Source organism: Phyllostomus hastatus, unplaced genomic scaffold (genome assembly GCF_019186645.2).
Source record: "Phyllostomus hastatus isolate PE091 unplaced genomic scaffold, TTU_PhHast_1.1 phas_contig_152, whole genome shotgun sequence".
Lineage (NCBI taxonomy): Eukaryota > Metazoa > Chordata > Mammalia > Chiroptera > Phyllostomidae > Phyllostomus > Phyllostomus hastatus.
The window spans coordinates 11,897,324-11,919,278 of record NW_025333622.1 but is presented as its reverse complement, the minus strand read 5'-3'; the positions used below and the strand labels follow the sequence as shown (position 1 = coordinate 11,919,278).

At 35.3% G+C, this 21,955-nt stretch overlaps 1 protein-coding gene across 3 annotated transcripts in view; it reads right to left on the bottom strand.

Annotated features, from left to right (window-relative positions):
- CUNH12orf4 (chromosome unknown C12orf4 homolog) overlaps positions 1–21,955 on the bottom strand; it is a 53,088-nt gene that overhangs the window by 5,941 nt on the left and 25,192 nt on the right. For all 3 annotated transcript variants that reach the window (XM_045830643.1, XM_045830646.1, XM_045830645.1), the window contains 5 exons: positions 20,659–20,765; positions 20,106–20,303; positions 18,918–19,046; positions 15,908–15,982; positions 11,886–12,088 (listed from right to left, as the gene is read on the bottom strand). In XM_045830643.1, coding sequence (XP_045686599.1) covers positions 11,886–12,088; positions 15,908–15,982; positions 18,918–19,046; positions 20,106–20,303; positions 20,659–20,765 — 712 coding nt within the window. The remainder of the gene's footprint in view (positions 1–11,885; positions 12,089–15,907; positions 15,983–18,917; positions 19,047–20,105; positions 20,304–20,658; positions 20,766–21,955) is intronic.

Here is a 21,955-nt window from a genome sequence, read left to right as displayed (position 1 = left end):
TTTTATTTACGGAAATTTAAAAAGAAAATGAGTTATTCTATAGAAAAAAACTTTGATAGGGAACTACTTTTTGTGATCAAGATATTTTAACACTGATAAATAAAAGGGGTCTAGTTGCTGACAGGGCTAAATAGTAAAGAATCCTCTTTTCCAACGTTCTAGAAACTTATAAAAATGACTAGTAGAATTTTCTGATGTTTAAAGCTTCAAATTTCACAAAGAGGAACAGTGCCTTCTAGGAGTGCACATATGCACAGAGTGGCAAGGTTTTGTCTTCTGGCTTGCTGCACCCTAAAGAAAAAAAAATGTACAGAGAGAGCAAGGTGATTAAGACATATCCACCCACAGCTAAGACGAAATGCTGATAGCTCTTACAACTACAATAAAATCTTATGTTTTCATGGAATTTTACAATGTACATAATTTGCTTTTCACAAGAAACCTTTATAAATTAAAAAAAAAAAAAGACACTAAGAAAGGTACAGTGAACCACCCAAGGTCATGGGACAGTCTGAGACCTGTGTTTTCATTTTCTTAACAGTATCTTCTGATGAACAAAGGTTTTAAATTTTAATTAAGTACAATTTCTTGTTTTTCTTTTACAGCTTATGTTTTTTTGTGTCCTAACAAATCTTTGCTTAACCTGGTGTCATCAAGGTTTTCTTTTATGTTTTCCTCTAGAAGTATTATAGTATTATTTTTTATGCTTTAGATCTATGATCCATTTGAAGTTGATGTTTATGCATGATGTGAGTTGAAAGTCATGCTTATTTTTTCTATACCAATATCCAATTCTTCCAACACCAGTGGTTGAAAATATTTTCTATCTCCTGTTGAACTGCTTTGGCATCTTTGCTGGAAATCAAATGACCATATTATGCATGGATATATTTTAGGATTTTCTAGTCTGTTCCTTTGATTCACACAGCCAATTCTTCTGCCAATGTCACACTGTATTGGTTATCATAGTTTGATAGTAAGTTTTGAAATCAGTTGGTGGTAAGCTCCCCAACTTTGTTCTTTTTCAAAATTGTTTTGGCTGTTTTAGGTCCTACGTATTTCATATAAACTTTAGAATCACCTTGTTAATATTTTCCAAATTGCCTTAGAAGGATTTTGAGGAATATTTAAGTTTGTATAGATCACTTTGAGGAGAACTGGTATCTTAACAGTATTGAGCCTTCCAAACAATGAACACAGTATATCTCTCCAATTATTTAGGTCTTTTAAAATTTCTTTCAGCAACCAAAAGCTCAGTTCTGTAGTTGCTAGGTTACTTTTCATAGCATCTTTTTAAAAATTTATTTATTTTTACCAAAGCATCGCCGGTTTGATTCCTGGTCAGGGCACATGCCTGGGTTGCAGGCCATATCCCCAGTAGGGGGTGTGCTGGAGGCAACCATACATTGACGTTTCACTCCCTCTCTTTCTCCCTCCCTTCCCCATCTCTCTAAAATAAGTAAATAAAATCTTAAAAATAAAAAAATAAAATAAATTATTTATTTTTTATTTCTATTTTTTGCATCTTTTTACTTGAAGATATTCTAAGCTTGTCTTCAAGTTTTTTTAAAGGCAGTTGTCAACTATTTTATGGTATGTGTCTCACAACTCCAGTGCTTCAAATCTTTGTGTTTGTTTATGTGTTTGGTTGTTTCTGCTGGTTTTCAATCATGTTGTTTTATTTCCTTAAGGGCTTACTTATCTTTCACTTATGTTAAACATTTTATTGAAGGACCTTATAGAGGAACAAAGTAAAGTATAACTGAATATTTGCATCACCTTAAAATATTACTGTAAAACATACCATTTCAAAATGCCATGAAAATAATCAGAAGCAATTATTACTATTAGTAATAGAATAGAATTACTATTTATACTATTATAAATAAGGTACTCATTTTTATATGTAACAAAGCATTATCTGACAGTAACTTGTTTTATAATCTGTAACTTATTGACATTTATGATTAGCTTCTGAATTATTTCAGGCTAAGGTCAAGCCTAAGTATGACTACTCACACGAGTATAACTAATATGAATTGTATGCAGAGCTTCAGTAGGGCTAGCTTTGAACACCAACCTACAGAATATATTACTTGAATATTTTAAAATAAGGATAATAATGATAATGATGAAAGACTGAAGCACAAGTTAGATCAGGGATGATTCTAAAGGTTTGACCAAAGGCAGATAAGAAAAGATAATGAAGTCCTTTCAATGCCTCCATTCTCCAAAATCATCACCTTTTACTCAATAATACTATGCTTTTTGGCTATTCATGTATATGTGGTTAATAGCGTGGGCTACAGTAAAGACCTATGAGAAGAAATGAAGAACTTAACACTCTTCAGAATGATGTGAATTAATGCAAAATTTCATCAGTGTTACATAGAGAAGACAGCAAAATACCAATTCATGACAGGATCCTAGGCTGTTTTTGAAGTAAGAGACATTTAATCTTTAGATGATATAAACTCTCATATTCCATTTACTTTAACCCTGCTTAGCAGCACATGAATTTGAAAGGAAATGTTAGTTACATGCACATACATCTGCACACATATAACCCTCATTGTTTAAATCTCCCATTTGTCTACACAGAGACTCTGTCCCAAGCATCTTTGTAGTTTTTCTCTGATTAAAACCAGCACCAGAAAGAATGGCTTTGAATACGTGGAAAAGGTAAACTGTAGGCTTTGAAAGTCTGTAAGGTCATGAAAAGACATCATTTATTGGATGCCATCATGGGATATGGCCTGCAGTCTCATGCGGAGCTTTCTTCTGGAAACAAATCTTAGTATATATTACATAGCAGATGGGGTATACAACATTGTGGGTCAGGTAACCGTATAGAAAGTTTTGGATCATAAGTTCTAAGTAATGGCAAAGTGACAATCATCCTGTCACACCTGTGAGAACACATTGTGAAAGAGAGCCATTGAAAAAGTTGAACAGATCATGTGAAACACTTCAGACTTTGGAATTAAGGCAGAAAATTGGGCCCTACCGCTACTGTAAAACAGTTAGTCAAGTGGCAGGGGAGTCTGCCCACTGGCTGAGACGGTGGCAGGGGAGGTTCTTACATGGAGCACGTCGGAAGCTAGGACAATAACTGGATACAAAAAAAGCCCTCCTCTCCCCATCCCTACAAGAATGGCAGGCTTGAGCAGGAGGATTGAGATGGTCTCTGAGAGGGGAGTCCACCATTCTCCCAGGTTGTATGGTACCTGAATAAGCCTCTTTCTGTTTTGCACCTGCCTTATGAGTTAGGCTTTTTGTGGCGAAAGGAAGCTGAACCTTGTTTTTTTTGTTAGACAACACTATGGCTATATTGTAGATAGTAAGTGGGAACTGAATACACAGAATAAATCCTAAACTTGTGAAATTAAAATTGAAGTGTCGATTCTGATTATAACTGCAGACAGCACCACCTATCTCAAGTTAATGGCCATACTTTGACTACCTAACTTGAATCTTCTGACTGGGGTAAGGCTAAACTGCAGAGGTAATTAAGATTTAAATGGTATAATATTTTCAGGTCTTTATTGTATGTCTTGGAAGTTAGATTATCAGAATTATTTTCTGAGTTTATCATCCATGAAGGAAATTGCAAGACTATTCTTTACTCTCAAGTATGTGCTGCTGAGGTATCTAAAGTACTTGTATGAATTCACTTCCCAGCCATTATCAGAAGGTGAGAACTAGTCTGGATTTCTCATTTTTTACATTAAAAAACAATGGTGTAAGTATAACTGCTTTGGGAAAGTATTTGGCTGTATCTACCAAAATGAAACATATGCACACTCTGATACCTAACAATTCTATCCATAAGTATATACCCAACAGAAATGCCAACACATATGTATTAGAATGTTCATGGCAGTATTTGTCATAATAATCAAAACCTGGAGACTACCCAAATGTCCATAAATAGTAAGGCTAAATAATTCTGGTCTAGTCACACTGGAATGATATATAACAATGTGAATGAAGTCTACAACCACAAGCAGTAATATAAATAAAGTTCACAAAATATTAAGTAGAAGAAGCCAAATACAGGAGTATGTACTATTTAATTCATTTCACATATACAAGCTACAAAAACACGCCTAACTAATCCATGCTTTTCAAAGTGAAAATTGTGGCCACCCTTTTGGAAGGACTGTGGTTTATGTGACTGCCAGGCAGCATGGGGGTGACCACTGGCGGGAGCACAAGGGCAGCTTCTGGGGTGCTGGTAACATTCTGTTAAATGGTCTGGGTCCTGGCTGCACTGGTGTTCTGTTTGTGAAAAGTTGAGATATACATTTATGACATCCGTATTTTCTATATGTGTATTATACTGTAATAAAAAGTTAAAAATAAACATCGCCAACCACAATCACAACTAAAATTCCCTGAGACTCAAATTATTCAACAATAGTAAAAATAGAAGAAAATCAAGAATGCAAGGTACTTGATGTGCAGGTTCATTCCACATCCATCAGGTTAGACTGAGTCCAGTCTAACACTATCTTCAAATCATGAAGACCTATACAGATAAAGCTAGTGGTATCAGTGTATCTTTCTTCTTGTTGATAAGATTATTGTTTCCTTTCCTTTGTTAAAAAAAAACAAAACAACTGCAATTAGTTTCTAAAGCTCTTTTTATTTACCACCAGATATTGACTGATCTAGACATTACCACCACACACACACTAAAATGTGGTAACTGGTGTCTAGCAATGTGTGTGTTAGAGGAAGAAAGCAACACCTGAAAATGCTCTGGATCCTTGAGGAAACCTGAGACAAATATTACTGCTATACCCTGAGTAGTGCTGTCTGAGTTTATAGAATAAACTTCTTGACCTGAACAGATGTTTAAATACAACAAATGGTAAGATCATGGCTCAATATACTTTTGTGAATTAAAATGGATACTTTGAAACAAACTTAATGTTCTGCAGCTGGCTGTCCCAATTTGAAACATGTAACTTTTGTAACCTTGTGGGAGAGGGAATGCTGGTACTATCAGATGTCTGGAAGTAAATCTGAACTTAGTGACTTTTGGAAACACAGTTTTTGAGGTTGTTTCCCACCTACATATGACCATTTTTATAAACTGGTTAACCAGGAGTCCAGCTGCAGGAATGTTTGGATGTTTCCTTGTGGCTGGAATTCATCATAAACTTTCTTTGTTACTCCCCAAAGACACTTTTATAGATGGACTAGTAAATAAAAATAACAATGGCTAAAAATTCAAGATGGAACTAAGACTTTATAAAGCTACAATGGGGAGGAAAAAAACATGTTTATGTCAATCTGCCCTGATACCACATTAGGTATGACTGAGTCTGTAGAAGTGAATAGAAGGAGAGATTAGGAAGTATGAGGCGACTTTCAGGCTGGAGCCAGAATTCTCTTAATCAAAATGATGTGTCTGGTGAAAATACAAATGGACTACAAGTAGAAAACCATTCAAAATCATCTTGTATTATATGGCATTGATTTGTGTGTGTGTGTTTACATAGGGATTGCATTTAAAAAAGAGGCCTCTCATAATCAGACTAAGTGGAGACTCAGTCACTCTAAAAAGCAAAACCAAAATCTTTTACACTGCACTTTACCATATAGCATTAACACACATCTTTTATTTTGGTAACTATCTTTTAATAATCAATGATCAAATTTCCTTCCTGACATTCACAATATGCACTTACCAGATGGCCACTTTCCTTTTTTTTTTATTTTATTAAATACTACCTCTACATCTAATGAAATTGAAACAGTAATCAAAAAACTCCCAACAAACAAAAAAGTCTCGGACCAGACAGCTTCACAAGTGAATTTTACCAAATGTTCAAAAAACTAACACCTATTCTTCTCTATTTCAAAAAATTCAAAAGGAGGGACCACTCTCATGCTAATTTTACAAGGCCAGCATTATCCTAACCCCAAAACCAGAGAAAGGCACTACAAAAAAAGAGTATTACGGGCAAATATCCCTGATGAACGCAGATGCTAAAATCCTCTACAAAATATTAGCAAGCTGGATCCAGCAATATATTAAGCAAATCACACACCACGATCAAGTGAGATTTATTTGGGGGATGCAAGGTTGATATAATATCCACAAATCAATAAACATGATTCACCACATAAATAAAATGAAGGATAAAAACCACATGATCATATCAATAGATGCAGAAAAAGCAACTGGTAAAATCCAGCACCCATTTATGATAAAAACTCTCAGCAAAGTGGGAATAGAGGGAACATACCTCAACATAATAAAGGCCATATGTTACAAATCCACAGCCAACATCAATGGGCAAAAATACAGTGTTTCCCTTATGATAGGGAACAAGACAGGGATGTCTACTTTCACTACTCTTACTTCAAATAGTACTGGAAGTCCTACCCACAGCAATCAACAAGAAGGAATAAAGGGCATCCAAATTAGAAAGAAAGTAAAACTGTCATTATTTGCAGATGACATGATACTGTATATGAGGCAGGGCCAAAAAGAAAAGGAATTTATAAAAAATTGCGTATTTATCTTTACATGTTTAAACTTCAGTCACCTTCAAAGTACTCTCCATGTGATGCAATATACCTATTCAGACTTTCTTCCACTGCTCAGTTTTTGAACTTGTTGCTTTTGATAACTTTTTGTGCTTCTGCCATTTTTTATTTCACTTCTTCCACATCAGCAAAACATTTCCCTTTGAGGAATTGTTTTCATCCAGGGAAACAAAAAAAAAAGGTTGCTCAGGGCTAGATCCTGTGAATAGGAAGGATGGGTGGGGCATAGGGATCATGTCATTTTTGGTCAAAACCTGCTGAACACTCAGCATGGTGTGGGCAGGTGTGCTCGTATATTACCCATCATAAAATGGGCAAATGTGTTGAAAGAATCTTTAAAAAAAATAAACTGAAGCCAAACATAGCCTCTTTCTATACCACCAGCTGGTACACTGATACAGATGGGCTCGTAGAACACTCACCCAGCTGGAGAAACCTATACTACTAGCGGCCAACTCTCCAGAAGATAATTCTGTCTTTTTTGGGTTCTGCTCTCCCCTCATATAAAGAACCCTAAAGATTCCATCCCAAAACTTCTAGAACTGATAAATGAATTCAGTAAAGTAGCAAGATGCAAAATAAATATCCAGAAATCAGCTTCACTTTTATACACCAATAATGAAGTATCAAAAAGAGAAACTAAGAAAACAATCCCATTCACAATTGATTCAAAAAGAATAAAATACCTTGGAATAAATTTAACCAAGGATGTAAAATAACCTATGTTCAAAAAATTATAAGACACTGATGACACAAATAGGTGGAAGTATATAGTGTGCTCACGGGTAGGAAGAATTAACTTTGTAAACTGGCCATTCCACCCAAAGCAATCTATACATTCAACACAATGCCTATCAAGATACCAATGGCATAAGTCATAGAACTAGAAAAAATATTACAAAAACATGTATGGAACCACAAAAGACCCCAAGTAGCAACAGTTATTTTGAGAAAGAAGAAGAGAGTTGGAGAAATCATACTACCTGATATCAAACCATATATACTTCAAGGCCATAGTAATCAAAACAGCATGGTACTGGTATAAAAACAGACATACAGATCAATGAAACAGTATAGAGAACCCATAAATAAACCAATGCCTTAATAGTCAATTAATATTTGACAAAGGAGACAAAAACATACAATGAAGTAGAGATAGTCTATTTACATGGGGAACATACAACAAATATGTGCCCCCAAAAAAGAATCTAGACCACCTTTTGGTGGTAGGGGGGATTTAGGCCTCTAATTCATGCTTTGCCTGTGTTTATACTACACTTTTATTTCTTACTGGCTGATTAAATTTTTTAAAGTGTATTTTATTGATTACACCATTATAGTTGTCCCATTTTTTTCTCCCCTTTATACCCCTCCTCCTTATACCACCCCCTCTCCAGCATCTCCTCCCCCGGCCCGGCCCCTTTTAGTTCATGTCCATGGGTCATACATATAAGTTCTTTGGTTTCTCCACTTCCTATACTATTCTTAACCTCCCCTTGTTTATTTTGTGCCTACCTATTATGCTTCTTATTCCCTGTACCTTTTCCCCCATCCTCCCTCTTCCCCTCCCCACTGATAATCCCCCACGTGATCTCCATTTCTGTGATTCTGTTGCTGTTATAGTTGTTTGCTTAGTTTTTGTTTTTTAGATTCAGCTGTTGATAGTTGGAGTTTGTTGTCATTTTACTGTTCATAGTTTTGATCATCTTTTTCTGAGTAGGTCCCCTTAACATTTCATATAATATGGGCTTGGTGATGATGAACTCCTTTAACTTGACCTTATCTGGGAAGCACTTTATCTGCCCTTCCATTCTAAATGAAAGCTTTGCTGGATAGAGCAATCTTGGATGTAGGTCCTTGCCTTTCATGACTGTGAATATTTCTTTCCAAACTCTTCTTGCCTGTAAGGTTTCTTTTGAGAAATCAGCTGATAGTCTTTTGACAACTACTTTGTACATTAACTGTCTCCTTTTGTCTTGCTGCTTTTAAGATTCTCTCCTTATCTTTAATCTTGGGTAATGTAATAATGATGTGCTTTGGTGTGTTCCTCCTTGGGTCCAATTTCTTTGGACTCTCTGGGCTTCCTGGACTTCCTGGAACTCCATTTCCTTTGTCAGATTGACGAAGTTTTCCTTTATTATTTGTTCAAATAGGTTTTCAATATTTTGCTCTTCCTCTTCTCCTCCTGGCACCCCCATTATCTGGATATTGGGACACTTAAAACTGTCCCAGAATTTCCCAAGCTTGTCCTCATTTTTTTGCATTCTTGTTTCTTCATTCTGTCCTGGTTAGATGTTTATTTCTTCCTTTTGTTTCAAACTGTTGGTTTGAGTCCCAGTTTTGTTCCCTTCACTGTTGGTTCCCTGTATAATTTCCTTTATTTCACTTTGTGTAGCCTTCATTTCTTTCTTTATTCTGAGACCAAGCTCAATCAATTCTGTGAGCATCGTGATTACCAGTGTTTTGAATTCTGCATCACATGGGTTGTCTATCTTCTCATCGCCTGGTTCTTTTTCTAGAGTTTTGTGTTATCTGTTCTTTCGTTTGGGGCCATATTTCTTTGCCTCAGCACACCTCTTACGTGCTAAAGGGTGGAGCCTTAGGCATTTGTCAGTGTGGGGAAATCCTCTTTGCTGCATTGCAGCACTGTCTGTTGGGGAGGGGTCAGAGAGGGAACAATGGTGCTTGCTCTGCTCGCTCTGCTCTCGTCCCACTTTCTGTCACTTCCCTCGCTTCCCACAAGTGGACTGTGCCCTTTCATATGCTGATTTGCAGGTGGGTGGGTTTACCTACGTTTTAGGACCCTGTGGGTCTCCACAACAAACTCTCCTGTGAGGCTGGGAGTTTCTCCCACTGCCACAACCCCCACAGCTTTTTTATAGCCAGGGTTTTGAGACTTTAGTTTCCTGTGTCGAAACCCTGGGTTTCACAGTCTTGTCTCGCTCCCCATGTTGCTCCTCCTGGTTTATCTGCACACAAATGTGGGACTGCTCCATCCTCCAGCTTCCATCTTGCTGCTCGTCCTCTCCACCTTGGTTGCCCAACTCTGCTCTTTCTACTGGTCTGAATGAATGTTTCCTTAACTCCTTGGTTGTTGGACTTCCATGCAAATGATATTCTGGCAGTTCTGGTTGTTCTTTGTTTTTAAATTGGTTGTTATCCTGTTTTTGGTTGTGAAAGGAAGCAAAGAGTTTCTGCGTATGCCTCCATCTTGGCCAGTTCTATAGACAGATTAGACCACCTTTTTATACCATACACAAGAATAAACTCAAAATGGACTGAAGACCTAAATGTCAGATTCAAAACCATGAGAATCTCAAAGGAAAACATAGGCAGTAAAATCTTGGACATTTGTTGTAGCCACATTTTTTCTGATATATCTCCTTGGGCAATGGAAACAAAAGAAAAAATATACAAATGGGACTACATCAAAATAAAAAGTTTTTGCACAGCAAAGGAAACCATCAACACAATGAAAAGACAACCCATTGGATGGGAGAACATATTCACTAATACATCTGATAGGAGGTTAATATCCAAAATTTATAAAGAAACTCAACATCAAACAAACAATCCAATTAAAAATGGGCAAGGGACCCAAAAAGACACTTCTCCAAAGAGGATATACAGGTGGCCTGTAGACATATAAAAAGATGCTCAATATCACTAACCATCAGAGAAATGCAAATTAAAACCAGAGTAAGATATCACCTGACATCTGCCAGAATGGCTATTATCAATAAATCTACAAGCAACAAGTGTTTGCAAAGATGTGGAGAAAAGGGAACCCTTATACATTATTGGTGGGAATGCAGACTGTTTCAGACACTGGAAAGAAGTATGGAATTTCCTCAAAAAATTAAAAATGGGACTGCCTTATGATCTAGCAATTCCAATTCTGGGAATTTAACCGAAGAACTCCAAAACACTAATTTGAAAGAATGTATGCACCCGCATGTTCACTGCAGCGTTATTTACAATAGCCAAGATTTGAAAGCAGCCCAAGTGTCCATCAGTAAATGGGTAGAAAAAGCTGCGGTACATTTACATAATGGAATACAACTTGGCCATAAAAGAGAAGAAAGTTTTACCCTTTGCAGCAGCATGAATTGAACTGTAAAGCACTATGCTAAGTGAAATAAGCCAGTCAGGGAAAGGTAAGTACGGCATGATTTTACTCATATGTGGAATATAATGAATAAAACTAACTAACAAGCAAAATAGAGACAGACTGGTAAGTAGAGAGCATGCTGACAGCTGTCAGAGCTGGGTGTGGTGGTAGAGGGATTGAGCAAAAAAAGAAAAAGGAGAGAGAATTCATGTACATGGACAACAGTGTGGTAACTGCCCAGGGAGGTGGGTGGGGGAGGTCGAGGAGGGTTCGGGGATGATAAACAGTGATGAACGGAGACTTGACTGGGGTGGTGAACACACAATACAATATACAGATAATGTGGTGTAGAACTGTGCACGTGAAATCTGTATAATGTTAACCAGTGTCAACCTAATAAATTCAATTAAAAGTGCCACCTCAAGACAGGCAGGCACAAACCTGTTGCTATGGGCCCTTCATCACCAGGCTAACACATGGCTCTCCTAGAGGGACTTGCCTGCATCCATTTGTTTTGAGACTGCTTTGTTCCTCCAGACTATTTGAAGCTGATTGTTTAGTCCTTGTATTATTTCTGCAACTTAGCTCCTCTGGACAGTTTTTATGTGAGTGAGGGAAGAAAGCAGGAGAGAAAGTGAAGTGTCATGGAAGAGATTTTTTTAAAATATAAAGTATAGTACTTGATAAATATATTCTTATACCACATTTTAATTTTAGAGTCAATATTTCTATTATCCAAAGAGCAGCCTTGACAAAATATTGAAATGAAGCTGGCTTCTCCCTGTCATCTAGCATCTCTTTCTCTTGCCTATTAATGCAAACTCAGAGAACATGAAGTACTTTTAATGTTAACCAAACCCAAATACAAATGTGGAGGCAAATCTAATGCTACTTAAAAAAAAATGGAGAAGAAATAGAAGGAGCGGGGAAGTAGGGGAGCAGTAGGAACATATGCCCTATCCAAAGCTAAAAATAATACTAATTTTCTTGTTTACCTTCTATAGAATAATGCTATAGTCTAATGCTCTGAAAGTAAGTAGTTAAGAATTATTCATTGTTTTGTACTATATGCCACTCCATTCTATTAACCAGGAAGGAATATAAAGGTCGATCAGAAAAAAAAGTGCTTTTAAAATGTAAAGTAATTATTAGTATACAACATTAAAGGTTAGGATGTTCATAAAATTACAGTATTTTCGTATCTGCTCACCTCTGACATATCGTGCACCAGCAAGAGTGGAACACTTATTGTTGTGATGTCGTGGGTACAGCAAACCTTGAGTATATTCCGGAGTCCCATAATGGCAGGGTCACGAGCAGTGATGTTTCCAGATTTCACATTGTCATCCACACAAAGATGGAAAGCAACATGGATTTCTGAGAGATTAGAATGCCGTGTAATGTAAAATTCTCCTGTGAATAACAAACAATCATGATTTTCAAACAGATAAACCACCACCCTCAGTGGATTGTATAAATGACTATAATGGGCAATCAATGTGTTAAACTAGTAGAGGTGTATCAGCAACCAATGTTGGGCTCAGGAAGAAAATATGAGTACTGCTTCTAAATTCTTGGGAAGAGGTGATGAAAAAAGAGGCAATAGCTAATTTTGCATTAGGTTCATAAATTGGTGTGAAATGACCACCAATTAGTAAGTAAATCAAATGAGTCTTTGTCATCTCTATGTTGAAATAAATGCTCAAAATGTCCTACTTGACTCAAACTTAATATGTAAAAACAGGTTACTTGGTTACCACACCCTAAATCTGCTCTTCTCCATCTCAATTTATGGGTCCAATTTCTGTCCAGGTATTTGCTCAGGACAGGAAGAGAGCAGTTGCCCTTCATTACTTTTTTCTCTCAATGCCTCTTCCCAATCCCCAATCCAACCAATTCACCAGCAAATGTTTTCAGTAATATCTCCAACAAATATCTAAAATCTGAGAGCTCCATTTTTGTTGCTATTGCCCTAGTTCATGCTACCACCATCTCTCACATAGCTTTTTGCAATAGCCTCTTAATGAATCTTTCTGCTCCCATTCTTGCCCACCTACAAACCATTTCCACATTGCAAGCAAAATGACTTATACATAAATCAAATAATATCACTCCCTTAAAATCATCCAACATGCACACACCACATTCAGAAAAAAATCCAAACTCTACTGTGGTCTGCAAGGGCTGTATGATCTGAAAATTGCCTATGTGTTTCACATCCTCTTGTTTCAACCTCTCTCTTCCTGTCCAGTCACAATGGCTTTTGTTCAGTTCTGCAAACATGCAGAGCCTGTTCCCAATTCAAGGCTGCTTCATAAAAGCGTACCTCAAGATTCTTGTACGGCTGACTTTTCATTAATCATGTCTCAGATCAAAGGGCACCTTCTCAGAGAGGTCTTCCTGATTGTCCCAGCTGCTGGATGACTCTCTCACCCCTCACTTACTCTATTTCACATTGTTCTGCTTTATTCTTAGCACTGAAATTCTTTTACTGTTTGTGAGATCGTTTTAGAGAGACCATTGTTTACACTCTAAAACTATAGGCATTTTGTCTATCTTGTTTAATATTCTATCTCTAGCACATAGAACAGTACCTTGTTCATTGAATGTGGTCAATAAATATTTGTTGAATAAATGAACAAATATTTTAGATTGAATGTTGGAGCAATAGTTATTGAACTTTAAAATCTATGCTTCTTACAATCATTTTTCCATTGTCTATGTAGCCACATTAGCTACACTACCTTTTATATTCTGTAGTTTCTGTCAATATAAATAAATAAAAAACATATAAAAATATGTTTTTAAAAATCACATCGTTCCCTGGAAATTCTGATGTGTCCTTCTATGAAAGCTTCTTCTCCTCTAAGAAATACTTTTCTATCACTAATGCTTGCCCTTACGAACTTCCCACCTTGGCTTCAAAGTCATTATCTTAGATTTTACTTACATTTCCTTTTTTAAAAAAGACTTTATTTATTTATTTTTAGACAGAGAGGAAGGGAAGGAGAGAGGGAGAGAGACATCAATGTGTGGTTGCATCTCACACATCCCCTACTGGGGACCTATTCCACAACCCAGGCTTATACCCTGACTGGAAATTGAACCAGTGACCCTTCGGTTCACAGGCTCACACTCAATCCACTGAGCTACACCAGCCAGGGCAGATTTTACATATATTTACTTATAAACATATAACATAGTTAAAAGTACTTAATATACTTTAGCAAAATGTTTAATCATTTCTAGTTACCAGTGTACATAAGCTATACCCATGGATGCTGCTGATAGGACCCAGGAAAAGGTCTTTTTTCCTAAGATAAAAGAATTAGTTTAACAGAAAAATAAATTGAAGAAAGGACAATGACATAAGTATCAAAATAAACTAGTCAAAAAGTTAAAAAATTGATGAAATATATTGATAGTTTATTACAATTTCTTGGAAGGCAACACAAGACAGAGACAGCTTATCAGAAACCTAGTAAATTCCCTCTGAGAGAATATTCTTCTGTGCCCAACTACTGATAATTTAGGTGATGGGAATCGTAGCATTAAACACAGGCTATGGTCCAGTAGTGAGGCAGATGACTTAGTGAACAAGTCAGGTGCTGCTAATCCCCAAACTGCACGGCTTCACTGACCTCAGATGACCTGTCTCTTGGCCTCATTTTACCTATTAGGAAAATGGGGGCCATGGAGCTGGCACTAGTATTCAAAGTAATATAATACAGCAGAAAAAGGACTAGATTGGGTGTTAAGAAGATCGGGTCTCTAGCACTTACTGGATAAGTGACCTTGGATAAATCAGCTCAACTTACAGACTCTTCGTACTTTGTGTAAGAAATGAAAAAATGCCTGACTGCTTTCCTTACAAAGTAGCTGTGAAAATTAGATGATATACACTGTAAATACTTAGATACCAATAAAGCAAAACTACAGGTTAAAAATTATAGAACTAAAACTTTTTCTTTGCAATTAAAAAATTTTAAAGCATTTGTGGTTTGGATCCTTTCTCTCTCCTGTCTACTTCCTACCTGTGTAGGCATCCTTTAACTAAATGGAAATCCAGATGTTATCAGCATATCTAACTGAACAGTTTAATATTCCTTTGTTTAATGCAGACTTATGACATACCTTCCTGATTTGGTAGTGGTAACAAGATACTAACCTAAAGGCTTTTTCTAAAAAGGAACAAGGAAGGACATAAATACAGCAATAAGGAGTTAAGTTTAAAAAAAAAGACATCAGTACTTCCGGAATAGATAATAAGATTGTCACGTTTTAAGAAAGCCACAAAACACGGATGATTTAAATGATGGACCTATGAAGAGAAATACAATGAATCCTGCCTCAACGAAGGTATTTTTAGATGGAGAGCACAGTTTCCTGTTCCACAAAGTGAGGGAAACAGCATGTGGTGAGGCAATCCTGACTCTAACATTATCCACTAAGGTAGGATATCTGAAGGTGGAAGGAAATTCAGAAGCTGATGACCACAAGTTAATTGACAGGGACTGACAAGATAATACCAGAAATAGTTATGCTACTTCCTTAGATTAAAAGGGATGTGACCCACATGTAGAAAACATAGGAAAGGAAACGTGAAGAAAAAAGTCTTGGTTATTTATGAAGCTGCAAAATGTACCATTTACTTTAAAAGACTTTACACTTACAGAGTAAACCAATAGGCCTCCTTCGTCATACACACCCTGCCACCCAAGCTCGACTACGGATCATGAGAGTGAGCTGAGTCTGGGGGAGGACAAAGAGACTGCATTTCCAGTTTATATACTACATATTCAAAAATAATAAGGAAATTAAAGAAATAGAAAATAAAAAAATTGGGGAAATGGAAATAAGATTCTAAATCAGATGACCCATGCTCTTTCTACAAGTTCAACTGTTTACATCTCTACATACCACTGTTTACATTTCAGTGTAAAAATTACTTATTAGTTTCTTTAAGAAACAAAGAAATGTATAAAAGAGGAAATGTGAAATAGCAAATAACAATAAAGTGCATGAAATTGCTTGACCAGGTTTTCTTTTATGGATCTGGAAAAGTCAGTACTAGTATAAAATTTAAATAGAAAAACTTCTGTGAAAGTTTATTATATAGATACAATGTTGTTTTGACAAACTTTTTATAAACTACACCATAAGAACTTATGTTTCAAATCTGATTTCAATGCATATGATTATAAGAAAATTGCAATTTAAAATAATACTTACCAGGTAAAATATTTAAATAGTTCCTATCAGCATTTTTAGTCTTATCATCACTTTCTCCATTTCGGCCCCCAGAATCTACACATAAGATAATGCAACATGAAAGAACGCACAACATATGACAACACATTACTATTACTATTTCTCAAGCAATCATAACAGCAAATGTTAACTAAGAATTTCTAGGTGCCAGGCATTCTGAGAGATGTTTTACATGCATGTCCTCATTTAATTCTTACAAAATGCCTACAACCACAATCTTATGAGGTACTTTTACTTCTTCATTTACATATGAGCAAACAGAAGCTTAAATAGGTTAATTAACTTAACCAAGAATGCACAGGTAAGTGATAGAACCAGGTCTTGAAACTACATAGACAGATTCCAAATTCTAGTATCTTAACCACATTAGACTTGCCAATATCCTATTTTTCATCTAAGAGTTTCAAGGCACTAAGTTAACAACACATAAAATAACTTCATTAGATAGTTGTCATGTGGCCATATTTATTTTTAGGATCTAAGTCACTCTTTTTGATATAACTTGTTCAGATCTACAAACAAATGGTTAGCACCACCAGAAATCACATTGTTAGTTCATATCTGACATTATATACAATTTATTTCAAATAGATAGATAAGACTGTTTCAAATGGAGGATTTTTTCCCCAAATAGTCAACAGTTGTTCTTTGTTGAAGGCATGATATTACTTAAAGCATAAATGTTGGTAAAAATGAGATACATCATAATTGACCACACATTGCTGTCGAATACAAATTATTTTACATGCATAGTTTTAATAAGAAGATACATATGAATTTCATAATAGGTCTATCAGAACTCAAAAAATACAGACTTAATATTAGCATTCAAAGTAACTCTTTAAGAAGCTGTATATTTATTCTAATACAAAACTATCTGGAATGGCCTTCAGCATCAGAAAATCTCTTGAAAAGAGTCAGAACTTCAAATGAGTAAACTGCAAATACTAAGGGAATATTATGGTTTCAAGAAAGTTCTGAATAAAAGCAACAATATCTTTATCTAAGGACCACTCTGCTAAATTGAGTTGTAATGCTGCACCTTGTTAATGCACATATGTCACAGACAGAAGGAGAGATGGGCACGAAGAGATGGCTCTGTGTGGCCAGCACCCACATTTAACGTGATATTTCTCACACAGAGCCACGTAATTGATGGGCTCTGAATAAACATCTGCCCATAGTACAGAAAACAAAGAACAACAAATAAAGACTGTAATTCTGTCCACATGGGTTATGAACAAATACAATCACTATTAAATAAACAAGAGACAGTTCACAGTCCATTTCCCTTTCCATGTTTTAATGGTAACACCTTGTAATACTAAGAAAATGGCTACTTTTCACTTTTAAAAAATGTATATAAAATATACACAAAAAACAAATTGTAGGAATATAAAGATACTGATATAAACACAGCAAAGAAAACAATGGCATGTCTTAGAATAAACAGGTACTTGTGTATCGGGATATGAATGTGTAGAACAAATAATGTGAGCATGCACAGAAAAGGAAAAGATGGAGGAAGTATTTTCACAAACTCTTCTGTAACAACATGCTGGTTCCTTTAAGAAAGTTGTCTTTTACAAACCTACTTGTTTCACTGACTCACTTAAACCACAAAATAGCTGCTTGAACAAGAACAAAATAATACCATGATGTACACACATTGCCTTAACTGTATGTGGTTTAAAAACTTCCTGTCATTTACTGCACACTTTCTATCATTCACAAATATACTTAGAATCCTCCTTCTCCCACACCTATCATGATCTCAATCTTCATGTTTTAGTCACCACTAAGAATAATATTAAAATGTTACTGATCGCATCACTGCTAGTCTGACTGAGATGGAGGAAAAGATGATAGATGAGTAAGAGGACCTCCTGAAATTTTCCAAATGATCCTCTGTTAGGATATGACCTCACATTGATTTCCTAGTACTCAGTCTGGCTCTGCCATATACAGCACATACTGTCACAGCAAAGCCACAGTTACCTATAGTGAGAACATAAATGGTAGAGCCACTTTGGAGAGTGACTGCTAACACTATCAAAATTATAAATGTATGTTCCTTTTAATCCAGGAATTTCTCTTAGGCAACCTATTCTATAGACATAGTCATATGTGCAAAGTTACTCATGCATTATTACTTACAATAGCAAAAACTTTGGAACAGACTAAATGTCTATTCATATGGAAATGATTAATAATGAGATATCCTGCAATAGACTACTATATACCATTAAAAAGGTATGAGGATGCTTTTTATGTACTGATATGATGTCCAAGATAAATTATTCAGTGAAAAAAGCAGAATTACTCTGTAATTTGAGTCAGAGTTTTTTCTTTTACCTATGTCTTCCCTTAAGTCTCTCTGTATACACAGAAAGCTTCTGAAGAGAGATGCCATGAACTTTTCCCATAGCTTTAAAATTATTTTCCAGCAAATTTCCTAAATAGTTAGAAAAGATGTTCATATTGTAAAAAGAGAGAGAAAAAGCAGGACATAGTTCTGGATATAGCAATTTTTTAAAAGAACCACCAAAAACAATTCTTGTTATTGACATCATGCTACCTAAGTGGGTAAAAGCTATAAAAAGTATGTGTTTTGTGCTACTATTTACTCTATGACTTCAATGCCATCTGCAGTGATAATTATATTCATTTTAGATACAGAACTTAGGTTGAAAGATAAGCAGCTTTCCACTAAATGCCTATTTCAAATGTAACTACAGAACTGAACTTTAAAAACAGTTGTCGCTAAGGATCTTGAAAAAAATTATGCAAAAAAGAGAATTAAGAACAGAATCTAAGCTCCTAAGGATCTTGAATTTTGTTCTTCATTCCTTTCTTCCACTTCTTCACCAATAAAATTTTCTGTATTTCAGTGATGGCCCATATGCTATTGAAGTGTATAGGGACAGAAAATACTGAAAGTGAAATTTGAAAAAAAATTGGTTTTACTGACCATGTGATTCTTTCAACTTACTCCTCCGCTGGGTTCTAGCATAAAGTACCACCTGCTGGACAACTTCCAGTTGTTCTTCAATTCGGGGAAAATGGAAGTCCGTGCATTCTTGACAAACTGTGGCAAAATCTAAGGAACCCAAAACATTTACAAACTTTAAAGGTGAACTATCAAATATTTAGTATTTACTTACAGACAAGAAGATCTGGTAAAATAGAATATAAAGTTTACAAGTATTTCTTATACTTGTCTTTTCAATGATTATGTCTTATGAAATTAGAGTCCAGTAATTTTGTTTTGATCAGAAATAATCTCTCAATCACTCAAAAGAGTAAACACTTAATAGACAAGGAAACTTTAATGTAATTCCAAGCCTTCTTTAAATAATAGATACTTTGATCATAATCTAGTCCCAAAGAGTGCTAAAAAAGTGTCAATGATAAAAATAAAGAGAAAAAAGCCCAAAATATAATAAGGTCCTTATATTTATGATACCAAATAAACTCTATTCAAGCTTCTTTTTAAAAGTTATTCATTTTAAAACATTTTACAGATTTAGAATTTTTAAAATAATCATAAAAAGTGAGAGTTGCAGTATGAGGGAAAGTATGAATTTTATCAAGCACATTTAAGAAATATGTTATTTAAAAAACAAAAAAAGGACAAATGGAGGAATTAAAATTCACTGAGCCAGGATCTATTTCTAAATCTAAAACTACATTTATATCTTGATTATTCTTTCTTTTTAAAAAAGATTTTATTTATTTATCTTTAGAAAAAGGGGAAGGGAGAGAGAAAAAGAGGGAGAGAAACATCAATGTGTGGTTGCCTCTTGTGAGTCCCCTCTGGGGGCCTGGCCTGCAACCCAGGCGTGTGCCCTGACTGGGAATCAAACCGGCTACCCTTTTGTCTGCAGCCCATGCTCAATCCACTGAGCTATACCAGCCAGGGCTGATTATTCTTTTTTAATACCTTGAAACAAAGACACTGTAAGAAGAAAAATCAGATATTCTGAAGCACCCTTCCCATGCTAAAGTATAAAACAAATCTAAAAGAGCTGTTGCTGGGTATGTTATTGTTTAGTCTACTTGAACACTGGTGTGACTAATATTTTTTTTCAAATTTTCCATAATTTAATTTCTGTAAGAATGGTATTTAATGAAGTAAATACATATAATATTAACTTACCTCTTTTAATACCACTGTATGAATTGATTCGATTATCTACTAATAAAACCAGGCCACAGAGAGATGTGGAATAAAGAGACAGAGCTGTCTGGAGTCGATGGAGTTTCACACCACTTCGATGATTTCTTTTGTGCTTACAGAAATCAAGCATATCTGCTCTCAGCAATCTCAAATTATGCATGGTCTTCAACTGAGCTCCTGGCGGGTACAGGCAACAATCCCAGAAAGATATTTAGCTGCAAACTCCAGTATAACAGGATACAACTCTCTATGACAAGAATTCATATAAATCTGTACTACAAATAATGAAAAATGGGCCTTGCAATTTCCCATTTTAATAATTATTAATATTTCATCTTTCTATTTGCAAAAAATAACAAACTGAAATAGAAAACTTATAGCCAACAATCTATAGGCTTTCACAGAACAGGATATACTTCATAATTATAAATAACATAGGTATGTTTTACTCATATGTTAAGAATTTTTCTTACATCGTAAACGGTTTCACAAGTTACAATAAATTATGACTATGAAAAATTAATACACTTACCTAGGTGAATGGTAAAACTTTCTTCTAACTTTCTCTGTTCCTCATAAATCCTTCCATTTGCTTCTACTGATTCTCTGAACTGATTTGGTTGAACTTTAATTTCTTCACTGAAATTAACAAAATTATTGATTTTTTAGGCATGTTTGTCAAGAACTTTTCTTAAAGAAAGCTTTCTAATGAAATGACACAAGACTAGCAGCTGAAAGTAGCACTTAGTTTATTGCTAAACTTATCCTTAATCTATAATGACAAGATAATAAGTACCAAGAGGTTCTAAAATCTGCAATTGTTCTTTCATTTCCTCAGTTAGTAATACATGTCATTCATTTTCAGTCACTATAATTTCAACTCATACATTATCATTTAATATTTCTTAATAGCCTAAGAGAATGATTAAAAGAAGTGACTAACGTTACTTAAAATAGCATATTTAAAAATACATAAATCATGCCCTTATATAATAAGGTATATACAAATATAGCCTTATTAGGGTTGGCTGTAGGCAAAACTAGAAAATAGGCAAAGTGATAGAAATTAAAATTAAAACTTAACACATCAAATAAGGAATAACAGAAAAAGGTAAAGTTCATTTGGATGTACTCACATTCTCTCTCTCTCTCTCTCTTTTTTTTACCATTTCCTGTTTTGTGTCCCCCCACACCCCTCCCACCGCCCCAACCAACATTTTCCTTCTATTAAAAATACTTCTCCCTGCCCTGGCTGGTGTAGCTCAGTGGATTGAGCGCAGGCTGCAAATCAAAGTGTCGCAGGTTCAGTTCCCAGCCAGGGTACATGCCTGGGTTGCAGGCCATAACCCCCAGCAACTGCAAATTGATGTTTCTCTCTCTCTCTCTATCTCCCTCTCTTCCCTCTCTAAAAATAAATTAAAAAAAATACTTCTCCCTTTGCTCTAGTCTGATCTCAGATTTCCTGAAAAGGTTTCCATAGAGGTACTACAAAAGTACAACTGTTCAATTCAAATTTCACAGCACACTGAAAATAATATAAGCCTATGATAGTAATCTATTCCCCTAACTACATTTTGGGGTTAATCCAAGCAGTCTCATTAGTCTCACTGACTTCATTAATATATGGCAAATATAAACCTAAACATAAATTTATATTAATAAAATATCATCTTAGGATACAAAAAGCCACAAAAGAAGGTCATTCCCACTCTAATAATAATAATAAAAAAAGCTAAATACAGGGTCCAGCACAAATAATGTCCCTTTTTTATTGCATAAAAATCTTTAATTACAAAATCAGAAGCATATGATTCTGTAATAACAATATC